A 13,030-nucleotide genomic window follows, 5' to 3' on the forward strand; every position below is an offset into this window, starting at 1 on the left:
TCAGAGTCTCTTGGGGCCACCATCTGCTGGCCCCTCAGCCAATGGCAGCACTTCAGCTGCCACTGTGGCCAGTTGGTCCATTGAATTCTGCTGCCTAGCACTCATTAACTGCTTGTCTTGCCTTCCTCCCACAGACTACTCTGGAGAGTAGACTGCTATGTACAGCCTGCCTGAGAGCCTTCTCAGGAGGCATTCCTGCTTAGAGACCAGGTATGTCTCCTTGCAGCTTGTTGTGAGGCACTGACAAGCATGGTAACACATCACCTTTCTTTGCTTGCCATCTTTCTTTGTCTCATGTTCCTGAGTTGACTTCTCCTAAATAAAGCATCAGCTTTTAATCTTTGCCTCAGCTCTGCTTTCTAGGAAACTCAGACTAAATCAGGTTTATTAAGACAAGAAGATAGTAATTATATATGCAAACAAACTCTTTATAAACAAAATCTGATAACCAGTTGGGCACCCTCTAAAGGATTCTTAAAGTCAAAATTTGGCAGAGGCGGGACTTGAGGTTCTTGACAAGTTCATGGTTAGTTAGTTATTCAGGGCAAATGCATTATGAATGTAGGTTCCAGCCTGACCTGCAGCTTTATTTATTTGAACTGCCAGTAATTCAAAGCTAAAGGCAATTGTAGTCTTCTCAAGAACAAGATCACTCTAGATGTCATGTCTGTACTTACCTGAATCAGAGAAGGCATTTGTCACCTTTAACTTCTCCCTGCCTAAAATTTCCCTGTGGTTCCTATCACCTTCAGGACAAAGGCTGAACCCTTGAGCCAGCAATTCAGAACCATCCCCTGCCATGATGGAAGCCGGCTCTCCTCTCTGGCCTCATCTTTTCTTAATCTCACAGGCTTTAGCCATAATAGATCTTTGCTATTTCCTAAACAGTCTCCACCAGCCAGAAGTCAGACCCATGTTCTCTGTCTGCTAGTCCAATGCCCCTTTTCCTCATTGCTGCTGCTTCCCACCATCAGAGGAAGCCGGGCTTGTCACTTTGGGAAGAGTTTCAGGAAGGTCTGGTCATCCCTAAGGGCTCATCCTGAAAGAGGTATTTTGTGGGGTATGGGTAATTGCTGCCTCCTGGGCTTCATGTATCAAACCCATATAAACTCCTGGCGTCCCTCTTCATCCTTTGCTCCCTATGCTCCCTTCCAGACTGAAGTCAAAGGAAAACAACCCATTACTATACGGTGCTCTGTCCATCTGCCTGAGTTGATTAGTGTGAAATTAAATTTGTGGTAAGGATCTATGGGTTGGGAAAAGCCAGATTTCTCTTGACATGCTAGTTTCATGTTGTGCCCTTGCTATCTGCTCTGGGTTCCTCTCCAGTTGCCTTTGTGCTCAGTGGAGAGATCCAGGTGGGTGCGTGAACCCAGCTTATGCCTCATCCAGCCCCTGTGTCTTCCTAAGTCAGCTCTCCCTGTCTGGGGATGCTTTTCCTGCTGTCCTCACAGCCCATAGCTACTCTACGGCTTCTTAATCATCCCAATGACCATTTACATAGGAGGGAACTGGGAGAGGATAGAGGAGAGATTTACAGGTTCTACAAATTAGGGATTCCAGCTTTATCATTGTACAAACTGTGTGACCTTGATTAAGTTTCTGATCCCGGAGTCAATCTTCTTTCAGCTGAATCATGAGCCCCTGCCCAGATACTTAGTCATTCTCAGAAAGGGGACCCTAGAAATACTAGGCCAACAGTTTTTGACCAAGACTGTTACATCATGAATCTGGAATTTTTGAGCTAAGGAGTCCTTGAAGGAAGGGAATTAACATTCACAAGGTCCAGCCATATTCCAGGTACCATCTTTTTTTTTTTTTTTTTTTAAGACAGGGTCTTGTTGTGTTGCCCAGGCTAGAGTTCAGTGGTGTAATCATAGCTCACTGCAGCCTCGATCACCCAGGCCCCTACCTCAGTCTTCTGAGTATCTGGGACTTCAGATGCACACCATCATCCTTGGCTATTTTTTGTTGTTGTTATTTTTAGTTCAAGTGATCCTCCCACCTTGGCCTCCCAAAGTGCTGAGATTACAGGCATGAGTCATGGTGCTTGGCCCCCAGTTACCATCTTTTAAGCTTGTTTTTACTAAAACCTATAATAATAAATATATTTTACATGACAGTCGACTACATGTATTGTGTGTAAAGTGTAATGACTGGCTGGGCGCAGTGGCTCATGCCTCTAACACCAGCACTTTGGGAGGCTGAGGTGGGTGGATCATCTGAGGTCAGGAGTTTGAGACCAGACTGGCCAATCTGGTGAAAGCTCGTCTCTACTAAACAAACAATTAGCCAGGCATGGTGGCAGAACCTGTAATCCCAGCTACTTGGGAGGCCGAGGCAGGAGGATCGTTTGAACCCAGGATGCAGAGGTTGCAGTGAGCCAAGATCGCGCCACTGCACTCCAGGCTGGAAAATAAGAGTGAAATTCCATCTCAAAAAAAAAAAAAAAAAAGTGTAACTGGAATAAAAAGTTTACAAAATAATACTTATCTTACTATGTGCCATACACTTTATTCTGCTTCTCTCTATTCTATTTATTATATTATTATTATTATTAATTTATTTATTTTGAGATGCAGTCTCACTCTGCTGTCTAGGCTGGTGTGCAGTGGCATGATCCTGGCTCACAGCAACTTCTGCCTCCCAGATTCAAGTGATCCTCCCACCTCAGCTTCCTGAGTAGCTGGGACTACAGGCACGCACCACCACACCCAGCTAATTTTTGTATTTTTAGTAGAGTCGGGGTTTCACCATGTTGGCCAGGCTGGTCTTGAACTCCTGACCTCAAGTGATCCGCCTTTCTCGGCCTCCCAACATGCTGGGATTACGGGCGTGAGCCACTGCGCCCAGACTATTTATTATTATTTTAAAGGATGGTGCTGAGCTATAAAATTTATTTTGTGATTGGTTGACCCATAGTTTTGAAAACACTGTCCTGCTCTTTCACATGCATGATCACCTTCCATCCTTATTACAACCTTAGGAGGTAGACAGTTATTCATTCCCAGGTTGCAGATGAAGAAACTGAGTTTCTCCGTTTCTTCATCTCAGTGAGATCTAGTAATTCGCACAAAATCACTCGATTCCTAAGTAGCTGAGTTGGGATTCCAAGTTTGACTCCAAAGCCTATCCTCCTTCCACGTTATCTCACTGTCTGAGATTCCACTGACCTTTTTTGGCTGATGGGGAAACTATGATAATGCTCAGAGAGAAGTGACTAGGTCAAAGTCACACTAGGACTGGTGACACAGCGTAAAATTGAAACCAGATTCATCCCTGGACTCCATACATCTGGCACTGGAACTAGGCTCCCACAGGCAGGAAGCTCCTTTCCCAATGTTGGTTATACTCTTTCTTCCTTGAAGTCATCCTGGGTCAGATGAAGTTCAAGCAGCCTCAGAAACCACTCTCCTTGGACAAAGCTGAGCTTACTGACAGGGAAAAATGCTTCTGAAACATCTTTCGGTAGGAAGTTTGTCATCATGCACGTTGTTGCCTCCATTGGAATTGAAAATCGTGTTGTCTCAAATTAAAAAGAAAACTCTCATTCGCTGCACCTCTCTGCACACTCAGCGGGTCTCAACCGAGTTTCAGGAATGCACCCTGTCTTAATTTAGCATGGCTCTGAGCCTTCCTTTTCCTCCCTTTCCCTTTCGGAAGCAAGGTGCTGTTGTGTTAGTATGTGCTGTCACCAGGGAGAGTCACAGAGCTTGCCAGCGGGAAGTGGTTATGGGGTGCATTTAATCTGGGCCAGGACTTCTTAAAGGGACTCCTAAGAACAACAAAGCAAGTAGCTGTCAGTGTTGGGTCCCAGATCACAGGCAATTCCAGCCAATTTGGTGCTATGCAGAGGAGGCCGCAGGTCAAACTTCACTAAGGCAACTTCAGGCCACCAAGCAGAAGGAAGGGCTAAAATTATGGCTTAAAAGGAAGCTGAGATTGTATCAAAAAATGATGGTTCCAAGAGTCTCACGTGGAAGATAAGGCAAGGCTGGGTGAGGGAGTCAGGCACCAAGGTCAGAAACCAAGATGATCTGCAGCAGGATGGAGCGTGGTGGGAGGAGTGGACAAGGGATGTGGCTCATCACCAAAGCCGTGGACTAAGAACAGAAAGAATGGGGTATGGCATGGGACAGGCCATGGCTAAAGGACCCTGAACTGGGCCAAGGTAGCTGTGAGGCTGGGAGAAGGATCAGGGGCGAGCAACCCCGTCCTTACAGTACTGGCAAGCCATTTTGGTCACAGAATAAGAGTCTTGAAGTCATCCTCAGTGCTAACAAGATGGTGGGGAGGAGCAGGGAAGAGAAAGTTCTATCCCCTTCCACAGGTACAGGTACTACCCTCACCTCAGTGAACTACATCCCTTGCCCATTCCTCACCTATGGCTCACTCTGACCTGAGCACCTGTTGTCTCTCTCCTGGATGACTGCAATAGCTGCCTACTTCAGTCTCTGCCTGTTAGGCTACTCTCAACTCAGCTTCCAGAATCATCCCATTCAAGTATTAGTCAGACCTCATCACTTCTCCACTCAGAACCCTCCGTGGCTCCCCTGCACTGGCCTGCACACACCCCTACTCCCTCCCCTCTTTGGCCTCCTCTACCATTTAGCCACTCTGGCCTCCTTGCTGCTTTTCAAACTAGCCACACACACGCTCCTGCCTCGAGGCCCTAGCACCTGCCCTTCCCTCTGCCAAGATTGTTTTTCTTCCAGACATCGTCACAGCCTGCTCCCTCACCTACCGCAAGGCTATGTTCAAATGTCACCTTCTCTGTGAAGCCTTCTCTGGCCACTATCTTTACAACTGCACCTCCCCCCCCAACACTGCCCAGACTCACCCTGGGGACTCACTGTCCCCCTTTCCATAACAACTATTATAGAGAAACATCCTATGTTATTTACTTTTTACCTTGTTCATCATCAATTTTCCTACTAGAATGTAATCTCCATGAGAGGGGGCAGTTTTGTCTGCTTTGGTCATGGCTGGAACCCCAGTATCTAAAACAGTGCCTGGTACATAGTAGGTGCTCAACAAAGAGTTGTGGAATGACAGACAATACAGCTAACTTGCAAACCTTACCTCCTAGAACACTCTGCTGTCCTATTCCCAGTTGCACGGCTTATGTTCTAGCCTCATGTGACACACCTTCTCTTGGTTTACCCCCAAGCTTTGCCCACATAGAATGTCCCCTCTTACCCCTCTTTGCCTGTTACAGTCCTTTCCAGTCCTCAAAACCTAGGGGCCAGCACTTCTTCCATAAAGCTTTCTCAGATACCTTCTGGTGGGATATTTCTCTTAACCCTCTAAAACATGTACTTCAAATGTCATTTTCCTAGTGTGTCGTAATTTGAGAGTGGCCCAGTATGATTGCTGGGTCCTGATCACTTCTAATAGGTTATGGGTTCACTTTCTTTTCCGGAAGTTTCTAATATTGACAAAGAAGTTTATATTCTGGATATACCTAGAAGCATCTCCTAGACCTCATATATTTTTTGGGTTGAGCTAACATAAACATGTCTCTATAAAACAAAAAAGACTGTAGAACATGGTGGTCAAGAAGGACAATGAGCCAGGTGCGGTGGCTCATGCCTGTAATCCCAGCACTTTGGGAGGGTGAGGCGGGTGGATCATAAGGTCAGGTGATCAAGACCATCCTGGCTAACACGGTGAAACCCCGTCTCTACTAAAAATACAAAAAAATTAGCCGAGTTTGGTGGCGGGCGCCTGTAGTCCCAGCTACTTGGGAGGCTGAGGCAGGAGAATGGCGTGAACCCGGGAGGAGGAGCTTGCAGTGAGCTGAGATCGCACCACTGCACTCCAGCCTGGGCGACAGAGTGAGACACTGTCTCAAAAAAAAAGAAGGATAATGGACACAAGTGGGCTGGATCTGGATTCACACCCTGGCTCTGACATTTACTAGCTGTGCACCCTTCAATGAGATACCTAACTGCTCCAAATCTCTGTGTCCTTGGCTAGAAAATGAGGGAAGGTTAAGAGTTGGTGGGCTTGTTGTCTCGAAGGTTCTTTCTAGCTCACAGATTCCGAGAGGCTCAGAGGTTCTGGCTCTACCAGGCTCTCCTCAGTCCTCTTGGGAGCCGGGGGCAAGCGGAAGAGTAATCAAATGTGGGGCCCAAGGATGGGATGGGACCTAACTTCCCATCCTAGAAGATGGTGTCCCATTGTACAATGAGTTCGGTTGCTGCAGTACTTTGACGACTCTGGGACTTAATGATAGATATTCTTATAGATTTTTAAAACCAAGTCTCATGGGTATGGGGCCAAGGAGAGCAGAGGATAAATGGAGTTAATTGGTAATGAGTTCCTTTCTCACTGTGCTTTGGAGATGCTCACCTAATCTACTGACTCTGAATGAGCAATTTGGCTGCCTAATTAGGTTAACCAATAATTTCCCTTTTGACACCAGGCTGCTTGACAATTTGGGGCAGGGGTAACTGTGATTCTGTTTCATTGTTTCCTTTCAAAGTAGATTTCTTAATTTGCCTCTGGGATTAAATCACTAGTGCATTCTTACTGTTCCCCAGACCCATCATGCTTCTGCATGCCTCCAAGCCTTGGCTCATGCAATTGTCTCTATTGGGAATGCCTCTCTCAGATCCCTCACACTCAGTGAAATCCTACTAGGCTTTCAAGCCCCATGCATAACATGACTGGAATGAAGGAATGAGCCTTCGCACCCTCAGGGCAAAATGAACTGCTCCTTTATTGTCATCATCCAGCTCTTTAAAAAATTAATATTAATAGCTCCCGTGAATTAAGGCCCAACACAGACCAGACACTTCACAAATACTGTAGTACAGGCTCACAGCAACACTTCAAGGAAGGAAGATAGCATGCTGTTTTTGTATTTTTTTATCATGTGAAAAATACGTAACGGTTAATCTTTTTAATCATTTTGAGGAATAGAATTCAGTGGCATTAGTGTAGTCACACACGGTTGTGCATCCATTACTCTTATCTCTGAACTTTTTCATTATCCCAAACCGAAAATCTGTACCCATTAAACAACAACTCCCCAACAGCCTCGTCTTAGTCCCTGGTAACCACTGATGTGCTCTTTTTAAAATGACAAAACTGTGGCTCCAAAAGGTGAAATGACTTGCCCAAGATCTCAGAGCTGGGACTGGGGCAACCAGGACTTGAGGCCAGGTCTCCTCATTGGACTCTGAAACTAGCATTCTTTTTCCACTCTGCAACACTGCCTGCTGCACCTCTATTAAAGAGCTGCAAGGTGGTCACAGCCCTGCCTCCCTCACTGGTCATCTAGAGTCCACATCCTGGAATCATGCTGCACACTGAAGGAGCTCAGCATAGCTGTGGGACGAATTACAGAATGAACCCACAAAAGACACTGTGTCAGCTTGACCCAGTGCTTGGGAGCGAAGCTCGAATTGCAACCTCTGCTCTCTAAAAAACATCTATTGCATGCCAACTGTGTTCCTGACAGGCCAGCTTCTCACTGCCCCCCACCCCCCCCAGCATGTTGGCCTCTCACGGCAGGAGAGGAGAGGCCTGAGGGCTGGCTCTGCCTGAAGGCCCTGAGTAGGAAGATTTGTGTTTACATTACCCAGTCAATTCTGTATTTATTTTAGATATTAAGCAGTGACATAAAAGCTGCTGACATTAACCTTCAGGGGCAGAAATTGTCTTTAATGGACCCCATAAAAGTTGTTATTGATGGCAGCTGCATGCAGCATCACTGTGACCTCAGCAAAAGCCTCCACCGCTATCAATACCGTTGACAATTACTATTGACTAATGCAAGGCCGGGTGTGGAGGCAGAGTAAATGTTCCTGTGGCTGGAGGTTGCTGGGGGTTGTGCTTCACATTTTACATTTATCTGGTAAGGATCTCTGAGAACCTGGTTGCACATTTTTGGTGGCCTCAACTGAAAGCTGAGGACGCCTGCAGACTCAAATGGAGGCAGGCAAAGGACTCAGAGAGACCAGACTTCAAATATAAGCTCTGCCAATTTGCTGACTCACTGGCTATTGTGTCTCAGTTTGGACCCTCAGGTTTCCCATTTGGCAAATGGGAATGTTACTGAGTTGCCAGGGAGATTAATGGCAATTGCACATGTACAGTGGTAGGCCCATAGCATGAGGTTGCTGCCTTTGCTCTACCCCTGAGAAGTGACCACACTGTGATGTGTTGACTGACAGGTTCAACGGAACTGAGACCTGTTCTGATGGTGAGATCCCAGTTCTCATCACAAGAAAAGGAGAGTGCTGGCTGGGGCCCGGGGCTTTGATGAGGTGAGGAGGAACTAGAGAAAGACGGGACAGGGGGAAGGTAAAAGAAAAGGGAGAGACAGGGTAAAAGGAACCAAGACTTTTGTGGTAGAGCCTGGCTCCAGCACAACTAGATATGTGGCCCTGTGCACAGCCTTTAATCTCTCTGTGCCTCAGTTTCCTCTGCTATAAGTTGAGGAGATAGTAGTGTAAGAGGAATGTGAACCTAATCAGTGAATAAAAGGGAGCCGTTCCCATGATTGCTGTCATGATTTAGATCTGAGTACCGGATAACAAAGCTGTTAATGTAACTTCCCAACCAGGAGCAAGTAGATAGTCTTTGGGCTCCTATGGGGAGTCTAGGTTTAGGGAGTCCAGGCTTGGAAGGGATGTGGGAAACAGAAGCCCTTTATTAGATTCATCTGCCTACCTCCTCTGCCCACCTGTCTACCCCGAGTACAGTGAGGCTTTGAGTTCTGTGGCCAGTGTGGAAATGGATGATCATAAAGAGATGACAACATGGCCAGGGGAGCAGGCAGCCATTTCTCTGTCCCATTATCAAAGGCTGAAACTCTTCAGGCTTGATTAATATGTCATTATCACCCAACAGAGGCTTAATTCAGCTGTAATTCAGCTCTCAGGGAATATACAATAATGTGGGCAGTGTGCACCTCTTTCTGTCATGACTTTATGGAAAGTGATCATTTGTCGCCATGGCAAGAAGGCTTCAAAAGAACAAATAACCCAAGTATTTTGCTACAAAGGGAACTCACTGTAACTAGGGCTGTAAGAGTAAAGATTTTAGAGTCATATAGGCTTGAGTTCCAATCTCATTTTGCTAGCTGTGTGACCTATGCAGGTTTCTTAACCTCTCTGGGCTGCGGTTTCCTTACTATGTGCAATGGGGATAATAAAACCTTCTTCAAAGGGTTGTAGGGGGAGTAAATGAGATAATATAGCTAAAGCAGTTAGCACTGTGCTTAGGTTGAGATAATCGGTGGCAACTTTTTTTTTTTCTTTTTTTTCTTTTTTTTTTTTTGACAGAGTCTAGCTCTGTTGCCCAGGCTGGAGTGCAGTAGTGCAATCTTGGCTCATGGCAAACTCTGCCTCTGGGGTTCCAGTGATTCTCCTGCCTCAGCCTCCTGAGTAGCTGGGATTACAGGTGTGCATCACCGTGCCTGGCTAGTTTTTGTATTTTTAATAGAGATGGGGTTTTGCCATGTTGCCTAGGCTGGTCTTGGACTCTTGGCCTCAAGCAATCCATCCACCCCAGCCTCTGAAAATGCTGGGATTACAGGCCTGAACCACGACGCCCAGCTATACAACTATTAAGTATTAATGCTGTTATTATTATCATTTTCCTCTTGCACACCTTCATCTTGTGCATGCACTTAGAATCCAAGAATTCTACATCTAGAAGGGCCTACAGGTCATTTAGCTCAGCTAGAACCAAAAAGTGTTTATTAGAATACTGGCCTCACCAGATGCTCTGAGAATAAAAGAGTTCTGTGGTCAAATCGATTTGGGGAATGCTGCATACATCGCCCCTTGGTAATTTATCCATTAGCATGCACATTAACATCTTAAAAACTGTAAGAAGCCCTGCAATAAAGAAACTGGTTTAAGTTTGTTTGATTCAGTGTTTCCTACATTATTTGACCACAGAACAGCTCCCTACCCCATCTAAGAACTAACATTCTCAGATCAGGGAATGCTAATTTCATTTAAACTATTTATTTTATAGATGAGGCAGCTGAGGTCCCAAGAAAGGATGCAATTTACCCAATGCCACACCCTAGACCAGTAATAGTACTGAGGCTCCCTGCCTGCTGTGGTGTGGTGGCACAGACCCTATTCTCTTTGTGCCAGGCCCTGCAGTGCCCTTCAATTTAGTGCTCAAGTTCAGTGCATGATCGGGGTGGGGAGAAGCAGGGCTGCTGGCTGGGGATGGCCTTGGGAAGGTGGGTGAGGGAGTGTGGGTGGTTTCCCACCAGAGAGAGGGAAACTCCTCTGGTACTGAGGTCATTGGCCCCTTCACAGGGCTGGCTGGGGACCAAGGGAGAGTGACACTGCCAAGCCAGTACCTAGTACCAAAGCCATTGCCACCCTCCCACCCCTAGACAAGTACCCAGGCTCCCTAGGTGAACATGTTAGTCCTCTGGGAGGGGTGGCAGGATGCACCTTTGGAACTCCGCTGCATGGGACTCTGGACCCTAAGGGGATACATTTCCCCACCTGACCCTGACCGTGCGTGGTCTCCTGCCCATGCCCAATCTGGGGATCAATCTTGGTTTTGCACCACTCAGTTGGAGCCTCCTCTTCAGAGACTAACCCCTCTAAGCCTCATCTCTGACCTGGTCCCTGCCCTGATCCAGGGGAATCCAGGGCAGGAATCAAGAGGATCTACATTTGAAGCTAGAAGCCAGCAGGGGGCACTGGCACCGGGCTAGGTGCTTCCTATTCTATTAGTAATTCAGACTGCCCTCCCCCTACCCCTTTGCTGGCTCTGGTGTGGAAGCCAGTGGGCCTCCTCTTCATTGGGCTTCCCAGAAACAGCCCTCCAGATGCTGGGGCTGTTCCTGGGCTCTGCCACTCTTTCCTTTGCTGCCAGAACCCAGCAGGACCCACCTCGGTGCTGACCTGGCTCAGCAAAGCTGCCCAAGGGCTGGTAGGGCATGAAATATATAGAAGGGGAGATGCCCCCCGGGAGCTAGTCTCCACACAGGACCACGTTCGACTCACAGCCCCTCAGAATTCTGCCACCAAGGTCCCAAGGGAGAAAGAGGAAAACGCTGAAACTGGGCCCCCTTTCCTCCACCGTGAAAAGGAGGTGTGTGAACCAGGTGTCATCTTTTCCTCCCACAGCCTCTCTCAGGCCTTGGGAAGGAGCCTCACGGAGGAGATTGGAATAAGGAGTGTGCAGCTGGCACGTCCTGGGATCGGGAGAAGCTGCAGCAAAGCCTCAAGTTTTAATTGTTAAAGTTAATTTTTTTTTGTCTTTTCACTTTCTTTTTTATTTTTAATAGACAGATAATAATTGTATATATTTATAGGGCACAATATGATGTTTTGATACCTAAATACATTGTGGAACGATTAAATCAAGTAAATTAACATATCCCTCATCTCACATACTTATTTTTTTGTGGTGAGAATATTTAAAAATCTACTCTTTCAGCAACTCTGAAATATATAATGCATTAACTATAGTCATCATGCTGTGCAATAGATTTCAAAAACTTATTCCTCCTGACTGAAACTCTGTACACTTTGACAACATCTTCCCTAAACCTCAAGTTTTAATTTATCCCCAAATGACAGTTTTTGTTTGGAAGCCATCCTCTGAACAGCATAAGATGCTGATATGGGACAGCGTTCCTGGAGGTTGCCCAGGACTGCTGAGCACCTGGAGCTAGAGACGGCACGAGCAGGATTCAGGCAGGACCGGGCCTTACTGATTTGATAAGAGGATAAACTATGGGGGATCTGTTACCACTGCCTCATGCCCTCTCTGCTCCCCTGCACACAGGCACCTTATAAGCAATGACCCAGAGACTTATGCGCCTCCCTAATCTGGAAGGAAAGAGCAGCGACCCAATCTCTGGCATGTCACTCATGGGTGGGCATTTCACGTGATTCTGCAAGAGACTCTGACTTTTGACCCCTGAGAGTAAAGCAATTTTTCACCAACTTCACCAGAGCCCCAGGCAATGGAGCAGAAAATCAATATTGTAAATAAAACCCCGGCCCCACCACCCAGGCACCCGGCACAGACCAAACCAGCCACTCACCAGTCTCAGTGTTTTCGTGCTCGGTGTCGGTGAGTGTGAGGTTGGAATTAGCCCGGCTGGACAGGCAGGAGCTGCGCCCTGACCGTGTGCTCCGGCCCCACAGCCGCACGGGGTGCTCAGGGGACAGCACAGTGTCAGCCTCCATGTCGGCATCAGAGCTAGCCCCCACGGAGTAGCCGCAGTGGGGGAGGCCAATGTCTGTCCGGTACAGAGTCCCGTGAGGGGGCGTCACTTCTTCCAGCCCCAGCTCCCGCAGGGTGAAGTTGGCACCTGGGAGGAAACACAGGTGAACTTGGTTAGGGCACTGAGAAGAGGTCTGCGTCTGCCTCTGCCTGAAGCCTGGCCTTCTTACCCCAGGGCTCACTGTCGTTCTTTGAACTTGCTGTGGCATTCTATGCCCATGCCTTTGCTCAAGGGATTGCCTCTGCCTCGAGGGCTTTTTCTGCCCCCTCTTCACCAGCCTGAACCCTCCATTTCCCTTAAGCCTCAATTCAAATGGCGCCTGCTCTGTGAAGTCTACCCCAATACCAACACCTGTGCAGAATTCATTATCACTTTCTCCAAGCTCCTTCCAGAGTCTTTGGGCCTGGTCATACCGCACAGCAGAGTTGTTTAAGGGTCTACCCTTCTGCTGGAGGTGACCTCAACAAGGGCAGGCACTGTGTTTTGCTTATGCTTATTCTTAAATCTCTGTTCCTAGAACAAAAATGCAGTACTCAGAAGGGGCTCAATAAGCGCTTGTTAAAATGAATTGAGGGCTTCTTTCGGGTCTCCTTTTCAAGGGAGGACTTGTCAGCAAGTCCTGAGCAGGGCAGAAGCCCAGTCGATGAGATGTAAATGTCTCCCTGGGAGCCGGAAGTTCCTTTCTGGCCAGGTCAAGAAAGCCTGAAGCTTGAGAGTGAAGAAGATGGGGACTGGCAGAGAAAAGTCAGCCTCACACCAGGAAAAAGGCTCTGCCTGCTGCTTCCTCATCCCAAGTGGGTCTGT

The 13,030-nt window shown here is 47.3% G+C and overlaps 1 protein-coding gene across 1 annotated transcript in view; it reads right to left on the bottom strand.

Moving 5' to 3' along the window:
* Window positions 1–13,030, bottom strand: part of TENM4 (teneurin transmembrane protein 4) — a 417,322-nt gene that overhangs the window by 397,824 nt on the left and 6,468 nt on the right. The window contains exon 3 of the mRNA XM_058446567.1: window positions 12,044–12,313. Coding sequence (XP_058302550.1) covers window positions 12,044–12,313 — 270 coding nt within the window. The remainder of the gene's footprint in view (window positions 1–12,043; window positions 12,314–13,030) is intronic.

The sequence above is a fragment of the Hylobates moloch genome, unplaced genomic scaffold, assembly GCF_009828535.3.
Source record: "Hylobates moloch isolate HMO894 unplaced genomic scaffold, HMol_V3 SCAFFOLD_11, whole genome shotgun sequence".
NCBI lineage: Eukaryota > Metazoa > Chordata > Mammalia > Primates > Hylobatidae > Hylobates > Hylobates moloch.